Source organism: Scylla paramamosain, chromosome 19, assembly GCF_035594125.1.
Source record: "Scylla paramamosain isolate STU-SP2022 chromosome 19, ASM3559412v1, whole genome shotgun sequence".
In the NCBI taxonomy this organism is placed as follows: domain Eukaryota; kingdom Metazoa; phylum Arthropoda; class Malacostraca; order Decapoda; family Portunidae; genus Scylla; species Scylla paramamosain.
The window spans coordinates 20,485,949-20,511,847 of record NC_087169.1 but is presented as its reverse complement, the minus strand read 5'-3'; the positions used below and the strand labels follow the sequence as shown (position 1 = coordinate 20,511,847).

The 25,899-nt window shown below is 44.0% G+C and overlaps 2 protein-coding genes and 1 long non-coding RNA gene across 7 annotated transcripts in view; 2 read left to right on the top strand and 1 right to left on the bottom strand.

The window, feature by feature from the left end:
• The first annotated feature begins 919 nt into the window (after positions 1–919).
• LOC135109853 (tubulin beta chain) lies at positions 920–15,189 on the top strand. Its single transcript, XM_064021619.1, has 5 exons — positions 920–1,078; positions 11,216–11,331; positions 12,125–12,228; positions 12,548–12,792; positions 13,271–15,189. Exons 1-5 carry the CDS (start codon positions 1,022–1,024, stop codon positions 14,081–14,083), a joined length of 1,335 nt encoding a protein of 444 aa, XP_063877689.1. The 5' UTR covers positions 920–1,021; the 3' UTR covers positions 14,084–15,189.
• Positions 15,190–16,767: 1,578 nt separating this feature from the next.
• On the top strand, positions 16,768–25,888 carry LOC135109854 (uncharacterized). Its single transcript, XR_010272935.1, has 7 exons — positions 16,768–17,338; positions 18,270–18,419; positions 21,381–23,057; positions 23,283–24,281; positions 24,686–24,944; positions 25,145–25,441; positions 25,609–25,888. It is a non-coding gene; the product is annotated as an uncharacterized LOC135109854 (long non-coding RNA).
• The window catches only part of LOC135109852 (acetylcholine receptor subunit alpha-like), a 165,266-nt gene continuing 157,079 nt past the window's right edge, over positions 17,713–25,899 (bottom strand). For all 5 annotated transcript variants that reach the window (XM_064021612.1, XM_064021616.1, XM_064021617.1 and 2 more), the window contains 3 exons: positions 25,643–25,741; positions 24,679–24,898; positions 17,713–23,971 (listed from right to left, as the gene is read on the bottom strand). In XM_064021612.1, the coding sequence (XP_063877682.1) occupies positions 23,759–23,971; positions 24,679–24,898; positions 25,643–25,741 (532 nt within the window). In that variant the 3' untranslated portion in view covers positions 17,713–23,758. The remainder of the gene's footprint in view (positions 23,972–24,678; positions 24,899–25,642; positions 25,742–25,899) is intronic.

Below are 25,899 nucleotides of genomic sequence, written 5' to 3'. Positions count from 1 at the left end.
AGACAGGTGAAAAATAGGACATCAGAAGACTTATTGTTACACTGGATAGGAAGGAACAAATGACAGAAGCTTAATACATTATAGGAACAGACAGAACCTCTGATATGTGAAGAAATAATTGGAAAATACGTAAGCATGCTGAATATAGGGGATAGAAAACTTATTTGATAGGAAGGAAGCAATGACAGAAACTTTAGCATATACAAAAATATAAACAGAACCCATGACATGCGGAAATGTAGACGAAAAATCGGTTGGCATGTTGAATGTAGCGGACAGACGACATAGTTATACAGGAGAGGAAGGAAACAATGACAGTAGCTTTAGTACATGCGGAAATGGAGACAGGATCCATGAACGAGGAGAAATAGGTGAAAAGGAGGTTAGCATGCCGGGTAGGCTAGGCAGGGCAAGCCGGTGTTACCGTTATTGCTGGGTGGGGAGGCGACGAGGGAGAGGAGGGAGAGGTGAGGTGACAGCGGGAGGAAGACGAGAGTGGTAGATGACACTTCACGCCTCCACTTCCTTTAGACTTAGACTTGTGTGTTTGTGTGTGTTTAGCATCCCTTGATATGTAATTACTCCATGTGTATAATTACTGAGTGGAATGGTATTAAAGGGGAGAGTGCGGGACAGTGTCTACCGGGCGCTGGCGAAGGTTTTCCGATATGGGCGTGTTCAATTGATTCACCCAAAATCGATACCACCACCGCTGGCAACCCTCCACGGAGACTACCGCCCAAACCACGCCTGCCAAACCACTACCACAGACACCAAGCAACGTAAACCAATAACTAACACCCATACCACAACTCACACCCATTAGTTTCAAGCCGTAATGTAGAAAAAATTGAATTACGGGTAGGCGCATGGAACAAATTGGTAGGGTTGGCATGCGTGGGAAGGGGCGACGCATGCGCGATTGACCTCCCACGGCGCCTTATATAAACAGCGTCCGGGGTTTTGTGACTCATTCAAACGCTTACCGCAGTGCTAACCTTACTAGTATTACTCCACCACCATGAGAGAAATTGTGCACATTCAAGCCGGCCAGTGTGGTAACCAGATCGGGGCCAAAGTAAGTGCCAAGTGTTTGTGTGGTGCGGTGTTAGTGGCGGCGGTGGTGTGTTGTTATCTTAGGCAGAGAGAAAGTGAGGGAGGGAGGAAGAGGGGAGAGTGTTAAGTGAGGGGAAGAGGTATTAGTGGTGATGAGAGAGAGAGGGAGAAAGACTTGCGTGAGAGGAAGTTAGGCTGCATCACCACCACGAGGGATTATAAGTCGGGAGGAGAGGGGAGGGAAGGTGTGAGGTACTGGTAAGGGGAAAGGGGGAGGGGAAGGGGCGTTGGTATCCGCCAGAGTGAGGGGAAGAAGAGGGGAAGGGAGAGGGAGGGGATGGTAAGAGTGAAGGGAGAGAGGGAGAGGAAAGGGAGATGATGAGTAACAGTTGTCAGTGATCTTGATGAGTGAGAGGGGAGTGCGGAGGGAGGGTGAGAGAGTGAGGGGAGAGGGGAGGAAGGTCGTGGTGGTGGTGGTGGTGGTGGTGGTGTTAGTAGTGGAAGTTAAGTAATTAGTATAATTCAACACCACCATCACCACCACCACTACTACTACTACTACTACTACTACTACTACTACTACTACTACTACTACTACTACTACTACTACTATTATGCCTTCCTACGTGCTTGCTGTCATACACCCACGCCCACACACTCTGAGACACGTGCAGACATCCTCTCTTGTAGGAATGAGCCTTTTCCTACTCTCTCTCTCTCTCTCTCTCTCTCTCTCTCTCTCTCTCTCTCTCTCTCTCTCTCTCTCTCTCTGGTAAATCCTCTACATACTATTTTCTTCAATTTCTACGTTCCCATTACCAGATCCCCTTTCATTAACCCTCTGATCTTTATAATACATTCTCCACAGCATTTGTATAGTGGTTTTTCTGATAGGGGTGGGCGTGGCGAGGGCGTGTGTAGCAGTGTCACCTCGTTTTCTATTTAATGCTGGGTTTTAAAGGGAAAGGTCTGGGTCTTGGTCTGGGTCTTGGTCTGGGCTGAGGAAAGCGTGGGGGTAGAGTGTACAGCTTTCCATTTGAGAGTGGTTGTAGCATCTTTTTTTTTTCGTTGAGTGTTCTGTTTACTTTTTTGTTTTCTATCTTCAATATATTTTTATTTGTTCTCGCTTGGATTTTTTTTTATCTTCTTATTACAAAATTATCATTGTTATTGTTTTGGTTTGTGTTCTTGCTCCTAATTGCTCCTTCATATTCTTGTTCTTGTTCTTTTCTGTTTTTCTTTCTTCTTAATTTCTGTTTTTCTTTCTTTCTTTCTTTCTTCCTTCTTCTTCATCATCATCATCATCATCATCATCTTCTTCTTCTTCTTCTTCTTCTTCTTCTTCTTCTTCTTCTTCTTCTTCTTCTTCTTCTTCTTCTTCTACTACTACTACTACTACTACTACTACTACTACTACTACTACTACTACTACACTTTAATAGAATGAATCTGGTTTTATATATATGGTTATATATGAATCATTTTATATAATCCAGCACGCCTACACACTACCAGTCTAATTAGCAGAAATATAATCCTTAAAATGTAATTACTGTGCTGTTATTATATTCTGGAATGTTGTAATACTGGGGATGAAAGACTGAGTTCCCTTGCATTACTACTACTACTACTACTACTACTACTACTACTACTACTACTACTACTACTACTACTACTACTACTACCACCACTACTACCACTACTACTACTGTTACTTCTTTTGTTGCTGCCGTCACTACTACTACTTCTCTCTCTCTCTCTCTCTCTCTCTCTCTCTCTCTCTCTCTCTCTCTCTCTGCAGACATTCAGGGAAGGATTTGCCGGCTGCCAGACGTACGATACTTGACTTTGCAATGTACGATAGTTTCGCTGCGCCAGAAAGGAACTTGGTCTGCTTACTCACTTGCTTCACTTAATCCTCATCCGCTTAAATGCCGTCTATTTACTTATTTGTTTATTCTTTTTTTGTTTTGTTCGAGATTTGAGTTCAGTTGCTCGTCTGACTCATCACTTGCTTTGGTAGGACTTATGATTTTTTTTATATTCATTTGACTTTTGTCTGTTATTCTTGTCTTGCTTTTGGAGACAGTTATTCACGTGACTCACAGTTAACTCACATATTCTGTTTAGTTATTCATCTGCCTCACTGTTGACTCACGTATTCAATTTTCTGCTGTTTGTTGCTCTATTCTGTTGGTGTGTTGGTGTAATGGTCAGCATGCATACAAAGAAGAGGTCGTGGGTTCGATTCCTCAGCCCTTTGGAGACAATTTAGATTTCTCTTCTCTCTCGACTCTTCTATTCAGTTTACCTTTATCAGTTACTCTATTTTCTCGGTGTAATGATTAACATGCATACAAGAGATCCTCAATTCGAATCTTCATCATGGCGGGGACACTTTGGACTTCTCTCCCTTCACGCTGTAGTCGCTTCTTTACTCAACAGATAGTAAAGGACAAGCCGAGGAGTTTTGTGTAATCCAGGAACCTCTCCAAGTTATCTAAGCTAGGCGAGGTGTCTTAAGTCTCTCTATCTTAGGCACTCATGGAGGTCTTCTTGCAGTGAAAATAGACTGGTGATAAGAGAATAAAAGAAGGGAAACACAGCTCTAGTTTCAACTTAAGTTTATTTCTTTACGGAAGAAATTCAGCTTGACTCTTGTGCTCATTGTTTTATTTGATCTACTTGCTCTTGATTCACTGCTTACCTTTGTATTTCTCTCTCTCTCTCTCTCTCTCTCTCTCTCTCTCTCTCTCTCTCTCTCTCTCTCTCTCTCTCTCTCTCTCTCTCTCTCTGGCACGGGACGAGGAAGAGAAGACATCAAGAATCAATCAGTGTTATTTGTAGCCACTATCGCGTTCACTGATGCAGGAACGTAACGATTTCGTGGATGCCCGGCTGTGTTACTCACCCACCGTCGTCTGCTGCTCGCGGGACACACTCCGACACAGCCAACCGGTCTCCTGCGGAAAGACCTCCGAGTTCCTAGTGACCAAGCTTTGGGTAGGGCAGGGACCACTGACGCCACGCACCGGAACAGCGAGGTCACAATTATTTTTCAACTTACATTCCGTACCTACTTGGTGTATGTACTATTCAGGAAACTTTAGCCTGGTATAAGCCTGAGTGATGAAAACGCAAAATTCTGTCAGTTTTATGTAGTTATTTACTTATTTTACCTAAGAACTGACAATTTTCTATACTGTCAAAATAGTTCACTAGTTTTCAGTTTGTTCGTTTTCTTTCATACACTTCTTATATCAGGTTGGAGTTCTCTCAGCAGTATAAGTGTGTGTCATTTCAGCTCAGCCTTTATCATCCCCGTACCTGAGAGACACCGAAGGACCAGCTACGAAAAGGAAGAGTTCTGGTCAATTTTGAATATGTTTGTGCCTCTTCACCTTCCTTGCTATTCACTATTCGTTCTTGTTCAGGTTCAGGTATTACTTGTTTTCTTCTCTTCTCTTTTCATTTAGTGCACTTCTTGGTTGGTTTGGAAGAATGCAAGGAAACAGCACCATCCTTCCTGCGTATCATGAAAGGCGGCTCTAAGTGGTGCTGCAAGGGGACTTAGGAACCTCTTCTGTTTAATATCTAGTGCCTTCTCAATGGATACCTCGTTGAAGATATTCGCCTAGTGTCTAGATACTGATACAACTTTACTATGAAAAAAAATAATAACAAATATAAGTACGATGGATTACAGAATGAAAATGATGAAAACTATAACATTTAGCTCATATATTTGAGATTAAACAAGTCAGTAAATCAAAGCTTGGCGCTAGTTCTGGCTGTTATGAAGGGAGAAAAGTGCTTAGTTTCTCCCTCGAAGCTTGAGTGTAGGCGATGTTTATAAGTAAGTGAGGAGAAGAGAAAAGAAAATATACTTCAAAGATTCACACCAACAGAAAACACAAGAAAGGAAGAGAATAAGGAAATTTTTTGTTCAATTTTTGTTTCTTCCTCACTTCTCTTACTACCGTCGCTAAGTAAAGGCTGGGAGTTGCTGATGGCGCTAAATTGTTATAGATCAAGAAGGAATTTTAAACTGAACATACAAGCACGCGAAGAGATTACTAAAAAAAAAAAGAGAGTGGGAAATGAATAAGTAAATAAGGCTGGTTATTATTGCGAGGCTGGAATTACTGTTGGAAATGTATAGTGTATATTTTTGTTTCTTCTGAATATTAATTTTACTGTAGATGGTTCGGAAATTAAAAAATAACGATGAAGGTGGAGAGAGAGAGAGAGAGAGAGAGAGAGAGAGAGAGAGAGAGAGAGAGAGAGAGAGAGAGAGAGAGAGAGGGGGGGGCGGTTAGGGAAAGAGGTATGAATAGAAAATGAAATGGGGGAGAGATGAATAGAAAGGAGTGTGAATACTGTGTGTGTGTGTGTGTGTGTGTACAAGTAGGAGAATCGGTAATGACCACACACACACACACACACACACACACACACACACACACACACACACACACACACACACACACACACACACACACACACACACACACACACACACACGCTTGGACCAGCAAGGCATAGCTGACCTTTAAAAACTCTTGAATATTCGACCTTCAATACACGACCTTGAGACGAACTAGATGATAGAGATGTTAGTAATTCACCTTCGATGGGTACTGCATTACACCTGCATGCATGAAAAGTGTATACCGCATCTAGCAACACTACCACAGCCGGACACAGGTTAAGCCAAGGAGTTCAGACCATTAGTAAGGACCAGTGACTTGGTGCTGGTGTTGAAAGGGACATATTCTGACCACCATAACTGTAAGGAGACTATTTGGTGATCTGGAGACTTAGGATTGAGGGTAAATGCTTAATACAATGGAAGTGAGTGTTGTGGATGACTTTTATTCTCGCCACAGCTGTACCACGAGTCACTACAGCAAGGGGAACAGAAGTGAAACAGAAAACGAACGAAGTATGAGAGGATTTCGAATTTTGTTTTACTTCACTTTGTTCACCTTAAGTACTGGTTAACTAATATCACGTGCATGACAATTCTAGGCTTTACATGTACTTAACTAACACACACACACACACACACACACACACACACACACACACACACACACACACACACACACACACACACACACACACACACACACACACACACACACACACACACACACACACACACACACGCAATCTAGGCCACAGTGAGGTGTAGGAGGTGTAAAGTAACTGACACACTTATGCAACAAATTACGTACAAGGAAGGGAAGTAAGGAAGTGGAACCCAACTTGCTACACTTTCTTGTTCTTTCTATTCTTGTTGTTGTTCTTGTTATTCCTCGCTTTCTTTAATATGTTCATCTTCTTTTGTTTTCTTTCTGCATTCTCGTCCTTCCTGTTTTTTTTCTTGTTTTGTTCTTGTTTAGAGGAATTCAGCTACATTTTCTTGTTCTTTCTTGTTCTCGTTGTTCTTATCCTTCTTCATTTCCTTCACTTGTTCGTCTTGTTTTTGTTCTCCTTCTTGTTACTCTTCTTGTTTTCTTTGCTTCTTCTTTATTCTTCCTCTTCCACTCCTCCCCCCATCCACCACCACCACCACCACCCTTCAAGCTGTCTTTTCACCAGGAGGGATTCAGTACGAGCAGTAAGCCGAGGAATCGTGACCTTGTAGCCTTGTAACCCAACTTGCCCTAAGCCAGCGTGGCGTATCTGTCTTAGCGTGCCTCCATTACTTAGCATTGGCGCGGCTTTGCTCTGTTGTGGCTTTGTGAAGAGTATAAGCGTAGAGGAAACTGAGAGAAGGAGTTTTATAAAGCGTCTGTGATTTTGTGGTTTGGTCTAACGTAATCTAATTTAACGTAACCTAATCTAACCTAACCTAACGTAACTTAAGCTGGTAGTAGTAAAATGTGTCTGTGATTATGTGGCCAAGGAACTTCTATCTATCTATCTATCTATCTATCTATCTATCTATCTATCTACCTATCTATCTATGTGTAGGTTGAAAGGAAAAGATCATGTGTTGGTTTTTGTTAATTTTTAGTGGCAATTTTGGTGTTTTCTTCTTCTTCTCTCTCTCTCTCTCTCTCTCTCTCTCTCTCTCTCTCTCTCTCTCTCTCTCTCTCTCTCTCTCTCTCTCTCTCTCTCTCTCTCTCTCTCTCTCTCTCTCTCTCTCTCTCTCTCTCTCTCTCTCTCTCAACACATTTGCTGTTAAAATGATAAAAGGAAATAACTCTCTCTCTCTCTCTCTCTCTCTCTCTCTCTCTCTCTCTCTCTCTCTCTCTCTCTCTCTCTCTCTCTCTCTCTCTCTCTCTCTCTCTCTCTCTCTTATCCCTAGAAACACTCAAGTTAGGAAGGATAAGTCAGTCTTATTTTTAGTCTCTCATCAAACTTGTCTCTGCCCCGCCCCACTCGTCCCCGCCCCGCTAACCCCGCCTCTCCTTCCTCCTCCCTCGCTCCTCCCACCCACTCCCCTCCCAGGATCCTGTTACTAATATATGTCACAGGCGGAGGAAGTGTTGAAAGGGAGGGAGGGGGGAAGGGAGGGAAGTGTGGGCGGTCTGAAGGGAAGGAGAGACAAGGAGAGGAGGGATGAGAGAGTGCGAAAGGGATGTTGGCGAGAAGGAAGAGGAGGAAGGAGGGAGAGGGAAGGAAGATGTGGGTTGAACTGGGGAAGAGAGGAAAGGAGGGAAATGAGAGGGAAGTATTAGTGAAGTGAGAGAAAGAAGAAAGGAGGGGAAGAAAGGAAATGAGGGAGGGAGGAAAATGAAACTGCAAAAGGGAGGAGAGGAAGAAAGAAAGGAAGGGAGGAAGAAAAGTGTAGATAAGGAAAGGTAAACGAAAGAAGAGAGAGAGAGAGAGAGAGAGAGAGAGAGAGAGAGAGAGAGAGAGAGAGAGAGAGAGAGAGAGAGAGAGAGAGAGAGAGAGAGAGAGAGAGAGAAAGGAAACGAGGGAGACTGGAGATAAAAAGGAAGCAGGAAAGGAAGGGAAAGGAAGGAAGAGTGAAAGAAGGTGAGGAAAGAAAGGAATAACAGAGAAAGACAAAGAGAGGGATGTAAATATAGAGATAGAAAAACATAGATGCAAATGAGACAGAAACGAAAGAAGGATGTAGAATATAGAGAAACAGAAAAGGAGAAAGAAGAGAAGAAAATAAAGAAAATAAAGAAAATAAAGGGTAGAAAAACAAGCTTTGAAAGGAAAAGGGTTAGTGATGGTAATAGTGATGGTGGGATGAAGTGGTGGAGAATGCTAATGGGAATGCTGATGATAATGGGAATGATAATGATGGTGGTGGTGGTGGTGGTGGTGGCGGTGCAGTGTGTCAAGTGGGGTGTGGCAAGGTCAGGATAGGTGGAGGAGGGGAACCGACGAAGGATATTGATTTTGTGAGCCAGCCAGCCAGCCAGACGGTCTCTCTCTCTCTCTCTCTCTCTCTCTCTCTCTCTCTCTCTCTCTCTCTCTCTCTCTCTCTCTCTTGCACTCTCATCATCTATATTTCATTCTTTCCCCACTTTTATTCTTTACTCTTTTGCTCTCTGACCTTTCTATGAGAGAGAGAGAGAGAGAGAGAGAGAGAGAGAGAGGGGGGGGATTATAATTGTTGGCCATAGTTCTTAAGTTAAAGAGCTAACCACCGCCTCTGCTTTCCCTTGAGGCGCTCACCCCCTAAGTGTTAAAGGTCTCTCTCTCTCTCTCTCTCTCTCTCTCTCTCTCTCTCTCTCTCTCTCTCTCTCCTCTCTCCTCTCTCTCTCTCGCATCAGCAATTTGTGTTCAGTATGTGTTAGTGCCAGTGAGAGTCTAGAGAGAAAGAGAGAGAGAGAGAGAGAGAGGGTCATAGGTAAAAGGAAAGGTCAGAAAGAAAGGGAAAAATGGCAAGGTTTAGATGGAAATATGCGAATGTCAGAGAGAGAGAGAGAGAGAGAGAGAGAGAGAGAGAGAGAGAGAGAGAGAGAGAGAGAGAGAGAGAGAGAGAGAGAGAGAGAGAGAGAATGTCACCAATATTTTACAAGTCAATACCAATTTTTCCCTATATTTTCCTTTTCCCTTTTCGCTATTCCTCATTTTTCCATTGGTCACTCGCGCAGTTTTCAGTTCATTCCTCTTCTTTCCTTTCTTTGAGTGTAAAAAAAAGTAATAATAGATGAATAAATAGATCAGTATAAATAAACGCATTAGTTTTGTACATGAATATTTGATTTCATATACTTATCTTATCAAATTAATGTTCTTTTTTATTTAATCATGCATTTTAATTTCGATTTCTTTTAAGTATTGATATATTTTCCATAGTAGTGAGGATATGCTTTTCTCAGACATTTTTTTTCATTATTCTTCATGTTTATTCATTATATTTTACTTCATCATATAATTTGTAAATCATATAAATGTTTCTGTCTGTTGATAAGATCTTGCTTTGATTTCCCTGAGACGTGCGCAGACAGTGACTCATTTGACGTCATCCCCGCGCAGGGCTTAGCTAACATGCACCACCACCACCACCATGCCTCGCCTCCTCCTCTTCCCTTACAGTCCCTCTCCTTTCTTTCCCCCTCCCCTCTCCCTCCCTCACAGCTGCCTCTCACCCGCCATGCGACAGTGGGAATGCGCATGTGCGGGACAAACACCCTCCTCCTCCTCCTCCTCCTCCTCCTCTGGGCGCGGTGGAAACTCACGGTGTATCTGGAAGGCGTGACATTTTTGTGAAAGTTCTGGTAACACTGATATTGCAGGAGAGAGAGAGAGAGAGAGAGAGAGAGAGAGAGAGAGAGAGAGAGAGAGAGAGAGAGAGAGAGAGAGAGAGAGAGAGAGAGAGAGAGAGAGAGAGAGAGAGAGAGAGGTTAAAGGGACAGTATTAGAACCGTTCATCCTGTTTCTCATGTCACTCTCTCACTCATGATCACTCACTCACTCACTCACTCACTCACTCACTCACTCACTCACGTTCAAGGATTAATACTGATTTTTCTCGTTGGTCTACACACACACACACACACACACACACACACACACACACACCACACACACACACACACACACACACACACACACACACACACACACACACACACACACACACAGACACATGCCATACTGTCCCTTACTGGACCTTGTCATGTACAGGTATTGATCATGTGGGTCATTGACTCTCTCTCTCTCTCTCTCTCTCTCTCTCTCTCTCTCTCTCTCTCTCTCTCTCTCTCTCTCTCTCTCTCTCTCTCTCTCTCTCTCTCTCTCTCTCTCTCTCTTACATTTCCTTTTTTTTGTGTGTGTATGTCTGTCTGTCTGTCTGTCTTTGTGTGTGTGTGTGTGTGTGTGTGTGTGTGTGTGTGTGTGTGTGTGTGTGTGTGTGTGTGTGTGTGTGTGTGTCGATGACCTATCCCCATGAGGAATTTTACACACACACACACACACACACACACACTAATTAACCCTCTCCCAGTCTTGCATACCTGGCACCTGCAAATTAACTCCTTCCAAAACACTGTATTTTTCCTCTCCTTTCAATTCCCTGCCTTTTTTATTCGAACGCTAATTTTCCACAAACTTTCATGCCTAGAGGAAGGAAGAGAGGAGGAACGTTTTTTGTTTGCTATTGAATATCTCTTAGTAGCTTTGTACAGTAAGTCTCTCTAATGTTGATACAAGTCAACTAGGAAGGGAAGGGAAAGGAAGGTTAATTTTCAGAACTATTACTCAGAAAACATGTACTTCAAACAACGCCATCTAGTGATACCTTATAGAACAGTTCTCTAGACTTAGATAAAATGCAGGAAACATTCCCTGTAAACCTGAAATACAGTAAATATTTTAGACTTAACGAAATACGGCACTTCTCATCCCTAGGCTTAAACTTCATGCACCAAACAATCGTGGAGTCAATAAGAAAAGGCGAATATTATCCCACAGACTTAGTGAAACCTGGCAGACCTTCCCCCGTGGAGTTAGTGAAATGCGGCACGCCACCTCCGTAGACTTATATTGATGATTTGGCTGGAGGTGCGGCAAAAACTGTGAACGTAGATCTTATGTGGCGTGATGTATAAATAAATAAATAAATAAATCTCTTGTTCCCTCCATTCCTCCATCCCTCCCCATATCCCTACACCCTTATCCCTCCTACCTGTTCCCTCCCTCCACTCTCCCTCTCTCTGACGTCCTGGGTCTCTTGTTTCAGTTCTGGGAGATCATCAGTGACGAGCATGGCATCGATCCCACTGGCACTTACCGCGGGGACCATGACCTGCAGCTGGAGAGGATCAACGTGTACTACAACGAGGCCACTGGCGGAAAGTATGTTTGTCTTATATGTTGTTGTTGGTTCTCCTGTTGGTTCTCATGTTAGCGTTGTTGTTTTAATGGGTTTTCTTGTTTTGTTGGTGTTGTTTTGTGTTTTTGTGGTGTGTTGTGCTATGTGTGGTTGTTTGTTTGTTTGTTTGTTTTATTGTTTGTTTATCTTCTTTTTATCTTCCTCTTCCTAATTCTCTTCCTGTTGTTTTATTTTTGTTCTTGTTCTTTGTGATTTTGGTTTTCTTATTCTTCTCGTTCCATCTCCTCCTTCTCCTCCATATTTTCTTTCTCTCATCTTACCTTCATCTTTATCATAATTTCCCTCTCCGTCCTGTATTCCCTTCTCTCCTTCACACCTCCTTTACCTCTTCCTCCGTGTCATCTCCCTATTCACTGTAATTTTTCTCCCCTCCTCCCTCCCTCCCACCCTCCATCATCTTGTCTTCCCTACTCTCGTCTGCTTTTGTCCTCACTATCATTTTCATCACTATCTTTCATGGTTCATTATTCATCATTGTCTTCCTCCTCCTCCTCCTCCTCCTCCTCCTCCTCCTCCTCCTCCTCCTCATCCTCATCCTCCTTTTCCTACTCCTCCTCCTCGTTTTCATCAGAAGATAGATAAAATTTACATATAAATTAAATATACCTCATAATATCATCCAGAGAGAGAGAGAGAGAGAAAGAGAGAGAGTGAGAGAGAGAGAGAGAGAGAGAGAGAGAGAGAGAGAGAGAGAGAGAGAGAGAGAGAGAGAGAGAGAGAGAGAGAGGCCACCCCTCTAACACCTCCCCCCTCCAGGTATGTCCCCCGGGCTATCCTGGTGGACCTGGAGCCCGGTACCATGGACTCCGTGAGGTCGGGTCCCTTCGGCCAGCTCTTCAGGCCAGACAACTTTGTGTTCGGTACGTGACTTCCTTCTGCTCCTGGTCTATAGCGTCTTATCTTCCTTCAGATTATCGTCTACTGTCTTATCTTCCTCCTGCTCCAGCTCTTCTGTGTTCTTTTCTTTTACCGATCATCTTTATCCTCTTCCTCCGCTTCCTTCTTCAGCTTCTAGATATTTTTTTTTTTTTCGTATTAGATCTTATGCTGCTCATCTTCCTCTTCTTTTCCTTTTGTTGTTCCTCTTGTCTGGCTGTTAATAAGATGAGATTCATGTGTTCGTGTCCCAATGAAACCAAACCCAACGTAACTTAACCTCTTAGTCGTCTCCTCCCACAGGTCAGAGCGGGGCGGGCAACAACTGGGCGAAAGGTCACTACACTGAAGGCGCAGAGCTGGTGGACTCCGTGCTGGATGTGGTGAGGAAGGAGTCTGAGGGGTGTGATTGTCTGCAGGGCTTCCAGCTGACTCACTCCCTTGGGGGCGGCACTGGCTCCGGCATGGGCACCCTCCTCATCTCAAAGATCCGTGAAGAGTACCCCGACAGGATTATGAACACCTTCTCCGTGGTGCCCAGTCCGAAGGTGAGAGGGAGGGAGAGGAAAGATAAAGTAGAGAGGATAAGAGGATCTAGTTATGGAAGTGAGGAAAGGAGGTAGAGAGAAAGAGAAGGAGGTAGAGATCATGAACACCTCCGTGATGTCCAGTCCCAAGGTGAGAGGCGAGGGAGAGGAGGTAGGGGGAGAGAAAGTAGATAAGGCAGGAGAGAAGGATTTTATTATGGAAGGGGAGGGAGAGGAGGGAAGAAGGGAGGGAAGGAGGATGAGAAGATTTAATTTGGAGGAAAGAAAGGAAGGAGAAGAGGGGAAGAGAGGGATTGACTTCTACCGTCGCAGTAACAAGCGAAGATTGATTGATTGACTTAAGGGAGAAAAAGAAGACATGCGCTCACGTCAGTTCTTTGTGCTTCTTGTGATTTGTGTTGATGGCTGTGTCTGCTGAGGGTGTTAGTGGGTGTGTGTGTTGTGCACCTTCATGCTTCATGGCTCGTCTCCTCGCCAGGTATCCGACACAGTGGTGGAACCCTACAACGCCACGCTCTCCGTTCACCAGCTGGTCGAGAACACAGATGAGACTTATTGCATTGACAACGAGGCGCTCTACGATATCTGCTTCAGGACCCTCAAGCTCTCCACGCCCACCTACGGCGACCTCAACCATCTCGTGTCCCTCACCATGTCCGGCGTCACCACCTGCCTACGATTCCCCGGCCAGCTCAACGCAGATCTCCGCAAACTTGCCGTCAACATGGTGCCCTTCCCCCGACTCCACTTCTTCATGCCAGGGTTCGCGCCACTCACCTCCCGCGGCTCTCAGATGTACCGCGCCCTCACCGTCCCCGAGCTCACCCAGCAGATGTTTGACGCCAAGAACATGATGGCCGCGTGTGACCCCCGCCATGGCCGCTACCTCACCGTGGCCGCCGTGTTCCGAGGCAGGATGTCCATGAAGGAGGTGGACGAACAGATGCTGAATATCCAGAACAAGAACTCCTCCTACTTCGTGGAGTGGATCCCCAACAACGTGAAGACTGCAGTGTGTGACATTCCCCCCCGCGGCATCAAAATGGCCTCCACCTTCATCGGCAACTCCACGGCCATCCAGGAACTCTTCCGTCGCATCTCCGAGCAGTTCACGGCCATGTTCCGGCGAAAGGCTTTCCTCCATTGGTACACGGGCGAGGGCATGGATGAGATGGAGTTCACGGAGGCAGAGAGCAACATGAACGACTTGGTGAGCGAGTACCAGCAGTACCAGGACGCAACGGCCGAGGAGGAGTACGAGGACGAGGAGGAGCACGCCGAGGAGGCCTAAGGTGCCCCCCCCAAGGCCGCCCCGCCCACGCCTCCGTCAGTGTCGCCGCGCTCTTCTAGGGTTACCGGTATCCTGTGTAGTTTCAGCTTGCCTCAGATTATCGACGAGTCCCAAAAGTTGTCTCATAAAGCCATGGAGGATTATCTTCACTTGCCTCTTCGTTTGCCACTTCTCGCTTCATTCAAGAAGGAAACAAAACAAACAAACAAACAAGCGACAGACACATTGAAGGAGTCATGTTCGTCTGGTTCTCTGGCATTGGGTTTCATGCTGCAGTATTTGAGTTTCACGGTAATACAAAATACCTTACTGTGAATTTTTCGGTATTGTCTTTGAATTCTAATGTATTATACTTTTGAGAGGAGCTAAGTGGAAGATCATTCCATGACACAACGTGCTAATACACTGCCAACCGACGAGTGACTAATGGTGTCTCACTTGCTTCACTCAACAGACTCATTGGTTCGGAACAAGGCCGCTTTAAAACAAAACAGAAGGACAAAAAGATAATTAATTGCTCCATGTCACAATTCACCAAGTCGGCGTGATGGGTCCGGCACGCGTCAAGAAAAAGAAAGGTCTCTGTTCTAACCCCAGTCTGGAAGGGGAGTCGAGAGCGAAGTCTGGGTCGTGACGAAGGAGGGAAGGTCCTGGCTGGATGGAGTGCAGGGAGGGAGCCGCCTTGCTGGTCCAATCCTCGCTGCTCCTAAACTCTGGTATGGTTCACCTCGGCTGTCACAGCAGCGTCTCATCCGAGCCAGGCGCGCCGCTTCCCACTCGTCAGGGTCGTGACTCGAGGCGTTGTCACTATTGGCAGAGTGAAATTTACGTTTAATCGGTCGAAACTTAATTGTGTAAGATTAGTTTAAGACTTTCTTTTCCCCCACCCGAACTAATTTATTATTGTGCCCCCTCTTGATGCCGTGCCCTCCTTACCATGACCCAAGATTGCGGGCTTTTTGTAGTCTGTCCTGACCTTCCCCCACCCTCCTGTTGGTTCACGTTTCATTTGTTCTTATGTCTCATTTCATTTTTCATGGCAAGTAATGTTACGTTCACTTATTTCACTACTGCAGTTTTATCATTAAATAAACGTTTGTATGGTCCCAGGCTCTTCACTAACACTAATCATCCAGCTACGCAACAGCCATGAGCTACAGCAGCATGATGAAGGCAGGAGGGTTGTTTGCTGTAACGTGGAAAAATACTCTTCAGCCCACTGACCAATCATAGCTGGCACACTGTGGCGTCTGACCAATAGGCTGCGGGGAAAGAGTTACCAGATACAGTGTTTGGTGTATTAACCAGCTGACTTAGTAGCAACATGGAAGTCAAGACCGAAGGAATTCCCCAGTCACCGCATCAGTTTTCCTTATTTTCGTCAAGATTTTGGTGTTCACGAGTGGTTGAAGGAACTCGGTATAGAGGAACCAAGCAGGGAAGACTGCAGACAGAAGGAGGTTGATTCAAAGTAAGTGTGGTGACTATCAGGGCTGTACTTTATGCAGAAAGTTAATATGGCGAAGCTCATTGGGAACATAACAGCTGGGGAGGATTAATACACATGGCACAACCTCTGGCAATTGCAAAGCGAGTAGAATAATGGGAAGCAAAGAAGACGAGACTCGTTTAGATGTACAATGTGTAAAAGAACAGCTGCGGAGTATTTCAACTAAAGTGCTTGTTTGGGGAGTGGCTGGTTCAGTGGTTCACGATGCAAAATAATCACAAATAAAGAGCACTGTACTAGTAAAGATGTACAACTTCTGGAATAATACTAAAAAAAATATATCGCATAACTACTAAACTAACGAAGTGCTTTTGGGGAATCGGCGGTTCAGTGGTCGAGTTGTTGCTTGTAGGGGTTTATGGTAAGGGTAAGAACTGGTGGGGGGGAGGGCAGTCGTGAAGTACATCAGGTTGGTGCCTTGTGTGAAGGCGGCAGCGGTAAGTAATTTATGGATAGGTGAGGCGCCGAGGGACACAGGGGTGTATTGACAGTCTGCCAGCCCTCCCTGCCTTGTACCTGTGGCGCCGCGAGGATCACGCAGTAGTGGGCTGGGAGGTGGCATGAGGGTGTCATGTGAGCACAGTGGTTGCCAATATTTAAGGATGAAATGTGTAACTGGAAGCAATTTGGGATGAAATTTAAACTATTATAACTTTTTTTTGTAGTGGCAACGGATAATTACGCAGATGCTAATATATTGCAGCATTGTGATAATAGCATGATTGTTGGTCTAGTAAAGAAAAATTTTACTTGTTTTATTGATTGTGACGCTTTTCTTCACCATTACTTTACTTTCTTCCCTTCTTTACTGATGGCTAAGGTTACCATATCAATGTTCTTAGATTACTGTCCTCCACGCTTCTTGATTTCCCAAACATTGGTAAGATTTCTTTTTGCTCCGCCCAATAGGACAACTAGCAAGTGAACATTGATAGTTTTTTCCTTACCTCCTGTAAATAACCTTAACATCACAATATAAAATAATCCTGGTCAAAGCGCTAATTGATGATCATCTTGATATGATTGATGGAATAGTTGTATCTTTCTCCTCTGTCCTTTTTCACCACAAAATGAACGTGACAGTGCGCTAAGCTTCGTCGCGCTTACGAGTAAGTAATCCTGCCGCCTGGCTGCCGTGTACAGAAGTGTCCATCTATGTGGAGTGTACCTTGTACTCCATACTATTATCTTTTCTCAAAATCGTGTATGAAAGGGTGTATGGGGCTGACATCCCAACCAGAGCAAGCTCCATCTTCATTTGTCATTATGAGTGTATATAGCGCATCTTCAGTTGTCTTATAATCTATTACCTATCGAATATTGAAAACCTCCGGTTCTCACAGTTCCGTATGACACGGACGTATTATCCTGCACTTAGACTTTTTAAGTAAATAATGCGAATTCCACGTTTCTTTTTGGTAGTATGGATAAAGGAATGACTCATGCTGTTCTAGGCAATATTTCGGTGAGAAATGTTCACTGTTTATTGGTCAAAGTAGGTTGGCCCTTCACCTCCCAGGCGACGATGCTGATGCTCCACTCAGAAAATCTTAATGACAATTCATGATCGTGCTTGCTCAGGTTGGGATATCAGCCCCATAGACCCTTTGAGAAAAGATAACAGTGTGGAGCACAAGGTACACTTCCACACAGACGCACACTTTTGCTCACGACACCGCCATCGACTCCGGTATTGGCAGCAGCAGGGTGGTGTGGCGGCGTGACAGGGCTGACATGCAATGCGGGTAAGCTGAGGGAGTGAGGGGGCTGAGGGATTGGGTAGATGAAGGACTGAGGGATATTGGGGGCAAGGGCTGTCTGCTGATGTTCCCGGTAACTCTTGCCTAGTGTTGAGCTTTGTGTGTGTGTGTGTGTAATAAAGGGCCGGGGAAAGAATGCTGAGGGTATACTGGGGTTTCGTGTCTGAGTCAAAAGGTAATGACCCTCTGTGCCACGCTGACTGACAGGCCTCTCTGGTCTCAGTTCATAGCATGCCAGGCCTGTGTGTGTGTGTGTGTGTGTGTGATTAGCTATGTTAGTGGTGTTTAGCTGCTAGTGACTCAAACATGCTGCTTACAGGACTATCATGAGGTAAGGAATTGAAATAACCACTTGGAAAAAAATGGGATAGTTTCTTTAATTAACAATATTCACAAGACATCTAGAAATTTCAACATAGTAGATAAAGCAATAAAAATTACACTCGTATTGGTAATGAGAGCAGTGGTGGGCGTGATGGGGGGAGCCCTTCATGCCAGGCCCAGCATGGAGCCACACACACACATCCCTGCCTTGTCCGTGCCCCTCCAGCCCTGCTCCTCACGTACTGTGCTGGGCAGGGTGTTCAAGGGCAGGGGCAGCCAGGGGCTGGGTGGGGTCAGCTTGCTGGCACCACATCTCAGGAAAATACTTCATTATTTAAACAAAACATCGAAATCTTCGATGGTCCCTCATGCCAAACCTTAACCTTATGAAACTGATGGTGAACAAAAGTGTTATTATCAGCTTATAAAACTTTGACCTCGCATTATATACTGTATAATATGATAACAGCAGGAAATTACAGTAGCAAAAAAGTAATGTAAGTGTGTACAGTGTTAAGAACATGAAAAAGATAAAATGATCTGACATACAGCAGTAGTGATGTAATATGAGGAAAAATAAACTTTGTTACAGATACACTAAGAGCTGCCGGTAGCAATTCAAGACCCGCAGGAGTGGCCTCGGCTGCAACACTTGCCCGGACACACCACGGCTGGTGCCGCAGCCTGGGCAGCAGGGCAGTGCTGCAGGCTGAGAGTGATTGTTGGGTTGCTGCCTGACCAGGTGCTGGTTCTGTGTGGAAATGCAAGGTCATGTGTACAACTTTGACTTTCTAGGTGAAAAATACTTCACCAGAATTGCACTTTTTCCTTTAACATCAGATTTGCACATTTTTCATCAGAATTGCAATTTTTTATCAGAATTGCACATTTTTCATCAGAATTGCAATTTTTTTTTATCAGAATTGCACATTTTTATCAACTGCAAATTTTATATCAGAATTGCACAATTTTCATGAGAATTGCACATTTTACATCAGAATTGCACATTTTTCATAATGCTATTTTTATTACAATTGCACTTTTAATTTTTATCAGAATTGCACAATTTTTATCAGAATTGCACATTTTTATCATAATTGCATATTTTTATGTGAATTCCACATGTTTTTATCAGAATTGTACATTTTACTTTTTACAAGTCTTGACATATTTTGAATTTTTTTTTTTTTATTTGAGAACATTGCTTTGTCACAAGAAGTGTGTGTGCGAGTGAGTGAAGGCCTTGCTGAGTGTTGCTCGAGTCTTTTCAGACAGGACTGTATTTGCTTTGAAGATTGGCTTTCTGAGCACTACACTCTTGGTGAAATGCATATTTACCTACATGCACCTGTTAATGTCACTACTTATCAAGCAAAACTTTTCTTCACATTTTTTTTTGTGCTTCATACTAATGTCAAATGGAAACTTACCTAATTCAAGTAATTCATCAATTACAATTTTTGCTTTCACAAGTTCTAAACAGATGGCTTTTGTATCTTGTATTTTTGCTTTTGTATCTTTTGTATTTTGAACTTATCATATTTATTTAAGAATATTTTCTATCTCTATCTTGATTTAAATAATTTATTACATTTTATTTTTTGTGTTCACGGGTTCTCTATAAATGGCTATTGTTTTGATCATTTTAACTCTTGTATAGCCTGATTTATCTGAGAATATTTTCTACATCACCTGTGTATAATTATAGAGTGAATTTGATCAGCTTGACAGTGTTTGCCTTTCAATCTGCCCTGCCAGTGTCTGGCTGACGACTGCCACAGGCGTGAGGCAGGACAGGCAGGTTGTGAGTATACAAAGTGTTATGTCTAAAGGAAGGAAAGGTACTAGTACAGGGTCACTGAAGCTGCAGTGGAGCAGTGTATTTCTGGGAGGGGACAGGTTCATCACTGTCCTCCCTGTGAGGGTTGTCGTGGCCCACTTGTTGTACATATTGTATCTGCCGCCCTGTGGAACATGACAGGCCACACTGCTGGCTGCTGTCACCCTATTCTCTGTCAAGGTTTGAATCAATTGTAACACTTGAGGGCAGTTTTCATGCCGTCTTTCCAGAGTAAAATTACCAATATAACATGAGTCTGACCTACCCTGATACAAAGTTACAAATACTATATTATTGAAAAATAGCTAAATCTTGCAGCCTTTGCTACAGTGTGGTAGTAATACCTGACAAAAAGCTTAAATAGGAATATATCAAATCCAAAGAACTGTTTGTGGAGGACAGGACCTATGTACATAAAATACAAGTGACCAATGCACCAAGCCATCCCGACAGCCAGACCGGGGAGAGGCACGCCAGTCACTCCCCCACACTAGTGACAGCTTCCTTCCTCAAAGAAAATCATAAAATAAGTCGGTGTTTCCCCATTGGTGTGTGCTGAGTGTGTCACCAGTGTAGGTGTTGGCTGGCCGCTGCCTCTTGGTGAGCCTCAGTGACAGCTTTTTCTGTGGCCAGGCGTGTGTACCTGTGAGGCGGCAGCAGCTGCGCTAACACTACAGTGTCAGGTCAAAGCTGCCTGCATCAATGTTAATTTGTGCTATTTCTGAGGCAACAGTCACAGCAACAAACTGAGTATTATGCTGGAAGTCCTCATTATTATACCTGTGTCTTCCCCAAACTTCTCCAATTCCTGCGTCGCCTTGTTTTGTTGACATTTAATGTTTCGTGTGTTGCTGAAATTGTTGCCTCGTGTGACAAAGTCTCTGTCTGCTAAGCCGAGTGCCACACCTCCTGCCAGCCAGCAAGGATTGCAGAGATGAGGTTTCTATGCACTGTGAGGAATGTGTGTGTGTGTTGGCATCCATTACCCAGCAAGTCTGGCCTCACACATTACTGTGGGATGCAGCTTGAAGGGAAGGAAAAGTTGAGGTATGTCTGTGGAACCATCAAGTCACTGCACACAACTGGTGAGTGCCAGACACGCGCTGGTGCAGTGAGTGTTCACCCACTAACACATCCCACACTTCACTGCTAAAGGACTAAACAATTGTTTTCTTTTTAGTTTCTACTTTTCATGGTATGTTGCAATTTACATTTCTGCTAATGCACGGTCACTATCTTACACAGCTTCCTACATGCAACACTGAAACATGCATTTTGATTTGACTTCCTTACAAAATTTTTAGGTCTGTGATTCTTTGAGCAACTGTCTTGGATTTAACTCTAACTCCTACATGAGGCGATCAACTAGGAAGTGATTACTTTATCTTGAGACGACAGACCACCCGGCTGACCTGCACGGGTGCCACCACACACTGTGTGTACTCATGAACCGTAACTTGTCTTAACCAAAGTGTCATGTACACTGCAGCAGCAGCAGCAACAGCAGCAGCAGGAGTAGGAGTAGCACCAGTCTGGCCTGATTTAATGGATACACAAAACTTCAGACTTTGCTACAACAACAGTGATCACAGTGTGTTTGGAATGCTCAGGAGTAGTGAATCTTTGGTACAATCTTTGGTACAGCCTTTCCTAGTTTGAATTTTGATAGTAATAATTGTTTGATGTGTTATGAAATCAGATGACTGGTGTTCTTGTTTGGAGTGAAGAAGTGGCAGAACACCAGTATACCAAGTGATTACATTTAATAATGTTATAATTGTAATCCTATGAAAACTAGATTCAGCCACAAAACTTATTTAAAGCCTTATTTGACTTTCAACTAATGCAAGTGACTCGTTGCAGGAAGGCAGCGAGGAAAGATGCATAATGATTTTTCAATAAAGTGAAGATAAGCAGAATGTGTCAGACTGTGGCTGTGTGTCCTGTTGCACTGAAGGATCTCCCATGTGGCGGCTGTGACTGGTGAGCAACAAGTGTGGTGTTAAGCTTGGTGACTGATTTAGTTAATTGTAAGTGTTGCTAATATTTGGAAGGTAAGAGATTCTCTGTTGATTTAGTTAATTGTAAGTTGCTAATATTTGGAAGGTAAGAGATTCTCCTACAGAAGTGTTATCACTGCCACAGTTCATGTCTTTGTGATGGATTTGGCCATTTTCATAAAAAAAAATATTGTCAAGAAAACAGTCAAGAACAGAAAAACTTGACTGACTGCACTGTTGTGATGACACTGAGGAGCAGCAGAGGTTATGTTGATTCTCAAGTTTTTGTGTAGTGAAGGTTTATAACACAGACAAATGCAGGATGGTGGAAGGAGTCTGGCCTGACTTGTCTCCTTGTTGATAACCCTCCACACATCTGTGAGCTTCTCCTCAACCTCTGCACCCACGCCACAGACCACGTTGCAGTTTGTCATGTCACACACTCTTGCTGTGTTGTGTTTGTGGTAAGGAGAAAATAATGAGGCTGCAGACTCCAGCAGGGTTGCATTTAATGTCCAAGGTAACAGGCTGCATTTAAGGAAAGTATGTAATTATATACACCAATATGCCTTTCAAAAGACCAAGTATTAATCTTTTTTGGGGTGTTGCTTTTGTGAAAAAAATACTTAGCATGAAGCATTGTATTTGTAGGCCACCAAGTGCTACCTGCTGTCCCTTGACCCACACACTCCTCTCAGATAGCATTCCAAACTATAAGTTCTATGCAAATTACATAATTGTTCTCTTGTGATAAATACATTATACAATTAAGTAACAATATTTGCACTTTCAGTCTGCAAAGCACTTAATTTTAACTATAGATGATTGCAATTTATTGTACTTTTTCCCCAGATTTAGTATTTGTCCGTTGAAAGCCAGTCCCGTAAATCTAACGTACACAACCATGGGTGAGTGATGCCGTGATGCCTTGGTGTGGGAGTGACACCTCCCTACCCATCAGGCAGAGCAGGCGGGGTGGCAGGGGAGGGTGTAATCCCTCAGGGTGACACTGATTCACTGGAGGACACACAGTAGCTGAGGGTGAGGAGACAGGCTGGCAGTATGGAGGGCTGTCTGATCTTCTGTGAGTGTGGTGCAGATGGCTGGCAACCACATGACACTAAGTGGTATTGCCAGTGTGGCAACAGATGATAGTCTTTGGCATTTCCAACCAGCATAATGATGTCTGACTGGTGACCAGCTTGTGTGTCAAGCTGATGCACCCAACACAAGCTGCAGCCCTCATGACTCACTGACTGGTGGTCCTCGGGGACACTGTAGTGGCATGCTGGCAGACCTTATACCATGTATATAAATATAAAATTGATATATGCATATCTATGCCTACACCAGAGTTTTTTCTATAAATATAATGCATACTTTCATAGAAAATGTGGACCATCTTCTACATCGTGAGCACGCCGGCTCAATGCTGAGACCAAGAGTTGTGGGGACCTTTGGGCCGGTGGCACGCCGCACCAGCCGCATCAAGACCACTGTCCTTCAGGCAGTATTTGTGCACTCAGGATTTCATTTACTGGTATGCAAACTCCTTAGCAGCTCTATGAATAAATCATGCCTGCATATATGCACTTTCACTCACACATGCACACTAAAATAATTCAAACAAATCAGATACAAAAGCTGTAGATACTTTCTTATATGTCTGCACAAGTTTTCACACACATGATTGTTTTCCTGGTACTGGTGACTCAAACAGGAATAATCATTTTATGCACAGCTGACAAGTTTTTTGTATTTCCAGGTTGTCATCCACACAATCTGTCACTGTCTTTGAGCAACTTAACAACCATTTACAAGGAAACTACCTGTCAGTGTACCATCACCAGCACTTCCCCTCAACAAGTCCTTCAATGGTTGAGCTTGAGGATCACCGCAGCCGAGACACAACTCTACTGTTCATGCAAGAACATGAGCTGAAGCTTTGGTGAACCTGACGACCTGAACAACCATAGGGAGCAGCAGCTCAGCCTCTCCTGGCATATCTCTCTCCTGTGCCACACACTCCCAGATACTGTCAATGCCTAGCTGGGTTGTTCCCATCTAGAGGCATGAAGCAGGCCAGCTTTGTCACTGTGCAGGAGACAAATGGTTGAAGCTCGTTGGGTCTGATGGCTTGGGGTGTGCGGTGCTGGAGAGTTCATGGAGAGAGTTGGGTGTGAGTTGGAAGGTGGTGGTGTTGGTGGTGTTGATGGCGTCGGTGGAGTGTGGTGGCTGGACTCAGGTCACATTGGCAGGGTTAGGGGTGTTCTTGGTGCCATGGTCGCCGGCCGCCACAATCTCAGAGTAGAGGATGTCAATGGGGATGCGGTCATCATACAGGGTGGGCGCCTGCAGGATGATGCCAGCTGTGCCCAGCAGCACCGCCAGCGTGAAGATCCACAGGAACAGGCGGTCAAGCACCATAGCCACGTACTTCCAGTCCTCTTTCACCTGGCGGGGAAACATTGGGCTAATAACAGTTTGTCATTGGTCCTACAGTTCATGATGAACTTTCATGCTGAAAGTGGCTTATAAGTTCACATTCAAAAGGAACTCTTTCCTCATAAAATTTTTTGTATTATAACAGTTCTGATATTTTAATCAGTTACAGAATTTAGAGAAAATCCTGAACTGGTTTTTAATTTTGTGTGCATTGATTACATAGTTTAAACTGTTTTATTTTATCACAGGTAGATCATAAGCCCACACTGCTGACAACACAACACCAGGGGGCACTGCTTCCCTTTCATGGATAATGAAGGTATTAAAATTTATGGAGTTTCTCATTTCATTAAGTGTGTGAAATCTATGATACTTGCTAAATGAGTGACCAGATAGTTCTTGACACATTTGGTTTGTGGTGGCATGGAAAAACAAAACTCACTACCACCTTGTCAACATAACATTTATTCCTTTTCCAGCACACACACACCTTCCCCACACACCCAAGTGTCCAAGGCCACAGCCACTGACACCAGACTTAATTCCTCTTCTGTCCACCTTAATAATGCACATTTCATCCCTATGACTTGAAGCAATTTGGGTGATTCTTTCAGTTTCATCCTGTTTTTTTTTTTTTCTTGGGAGCAATGTTGTTCTGAGTTGTTTCTGGAGAGCGCATTGTTAGTTTGACACAGTGACCACCCCCAGCACCTCACCTTGCAGGACTCCTCCTCCCGACGGGTATGCTCAGCGATGAACTTGACGCCCTCGAAGGCCTTCATCACCTCGGGACAGTATTGGGTGCTGCCATTGTCCGTGGTGCCCCGGCCTGGCGATCCCACGTTGCCGTTGAGCCCCACGCCAAGGTCATCTGCTAGCACTGCTGGTCCATGGATCTTGCAGCCACCGTTGATGCCCAGAGCCTCAATGTCACGGCTGGGAAGGCACATGTGTGAGGAGGAGGTTGTGCAATATTCAGCAAGTAATATTTTTGTTTTCCTTTTGAGTCACATCCTTCCTTGCATCTGTAGTTGAATAAATACTATTCCTGGCTTGAATTGAATGATAAGAGTTAACTTCCCTGTACAAAGGTAAATCTAATATACTCCAATCCTGTGTAGTGAAAGTGATGATTCCCTGTGTTTCCTGTCTAATTTTTGCTTTCTCTATTCTGCCTTTCAGCTCATCCAGTCCCACTTGAGTGTTTTCCTGTATGGCGATGAGAATGAAGGTCAGTGCTTATGTGAGCAATCTTTTTTCATTCACTCTCATCACCACAGGAGAACACTCGTTTGGGGCTGGATGGGCTTAAGAGCTGAAGAGTACAAAGGGAGTCTATCAGCAGCAAGCAAATGAAGAGCAAGAAATGTACTGTATAGCCAAACATAGTACTTTTTCAAATGTGTTGTGGAGATAAAAACATCTGGGGCCACTCTGACACCATCTAGACAAATGAACAACAGCACACTATCAAGAACTGTAACTACACAAATATAAAATTCATTGTCTTTTAAAATTTTAAACACTGAAATAGCTAAACTATCCACAATTCCTCATTTTACTAGCCAAGCATATTGTGGTTCATGATTATCTGCAACTTAATGTATGCAGTTATGAATCATCCTGATTGATCACTCTGTCCACAGGTGAGAGAGGTAACTGCCAGTGCTTGCCGGCTACCTGGGGGAGTACTCGCTGTGTGGAGAGCGCGGTCTGCTGCCAGCCATGTCCATGTAGATGAGTCCCTCCCGAATGGCGTCCCGCAGCTCCTGCTGGCTCCTGCAGGACACACAAGGCATTGACACCACACCACTCAAGGAACAACTGTAATGTGCTGTTATGTTGATCAAGTCTAATTTGTATTCTTTCTAAAACCAACTTGTAATTTTATTTAATAAAAAAAATGCATAGAATATAAAACATTTTCATGCTAGTTT

Bases quoted from the DNA above. Each gene is read 5' to 3' on its own strand.
- LOC135109853 (XM_064021619.1), top strand. From the start codon at position 1,022: ATGAGAGAAATTGTGCACATTCAAGCCGGCCAGTGTGGTAACCAGATC. The intron at 1,079-11,215 runs GTAAGTGCCAAG...CTCTTGTTTCAG, and splicing joins GTAACCAGATCGGGGCCAAA to TTCTGGGAGATCATCAGTGA. The intron at 12,229-12,547 runs GTACGTGACTTC...CTCCTCCCACAG, and splicing joins GCCAGACAACTTTGTGTTCG to GTCAGAGCGGGGCGGGCAAC.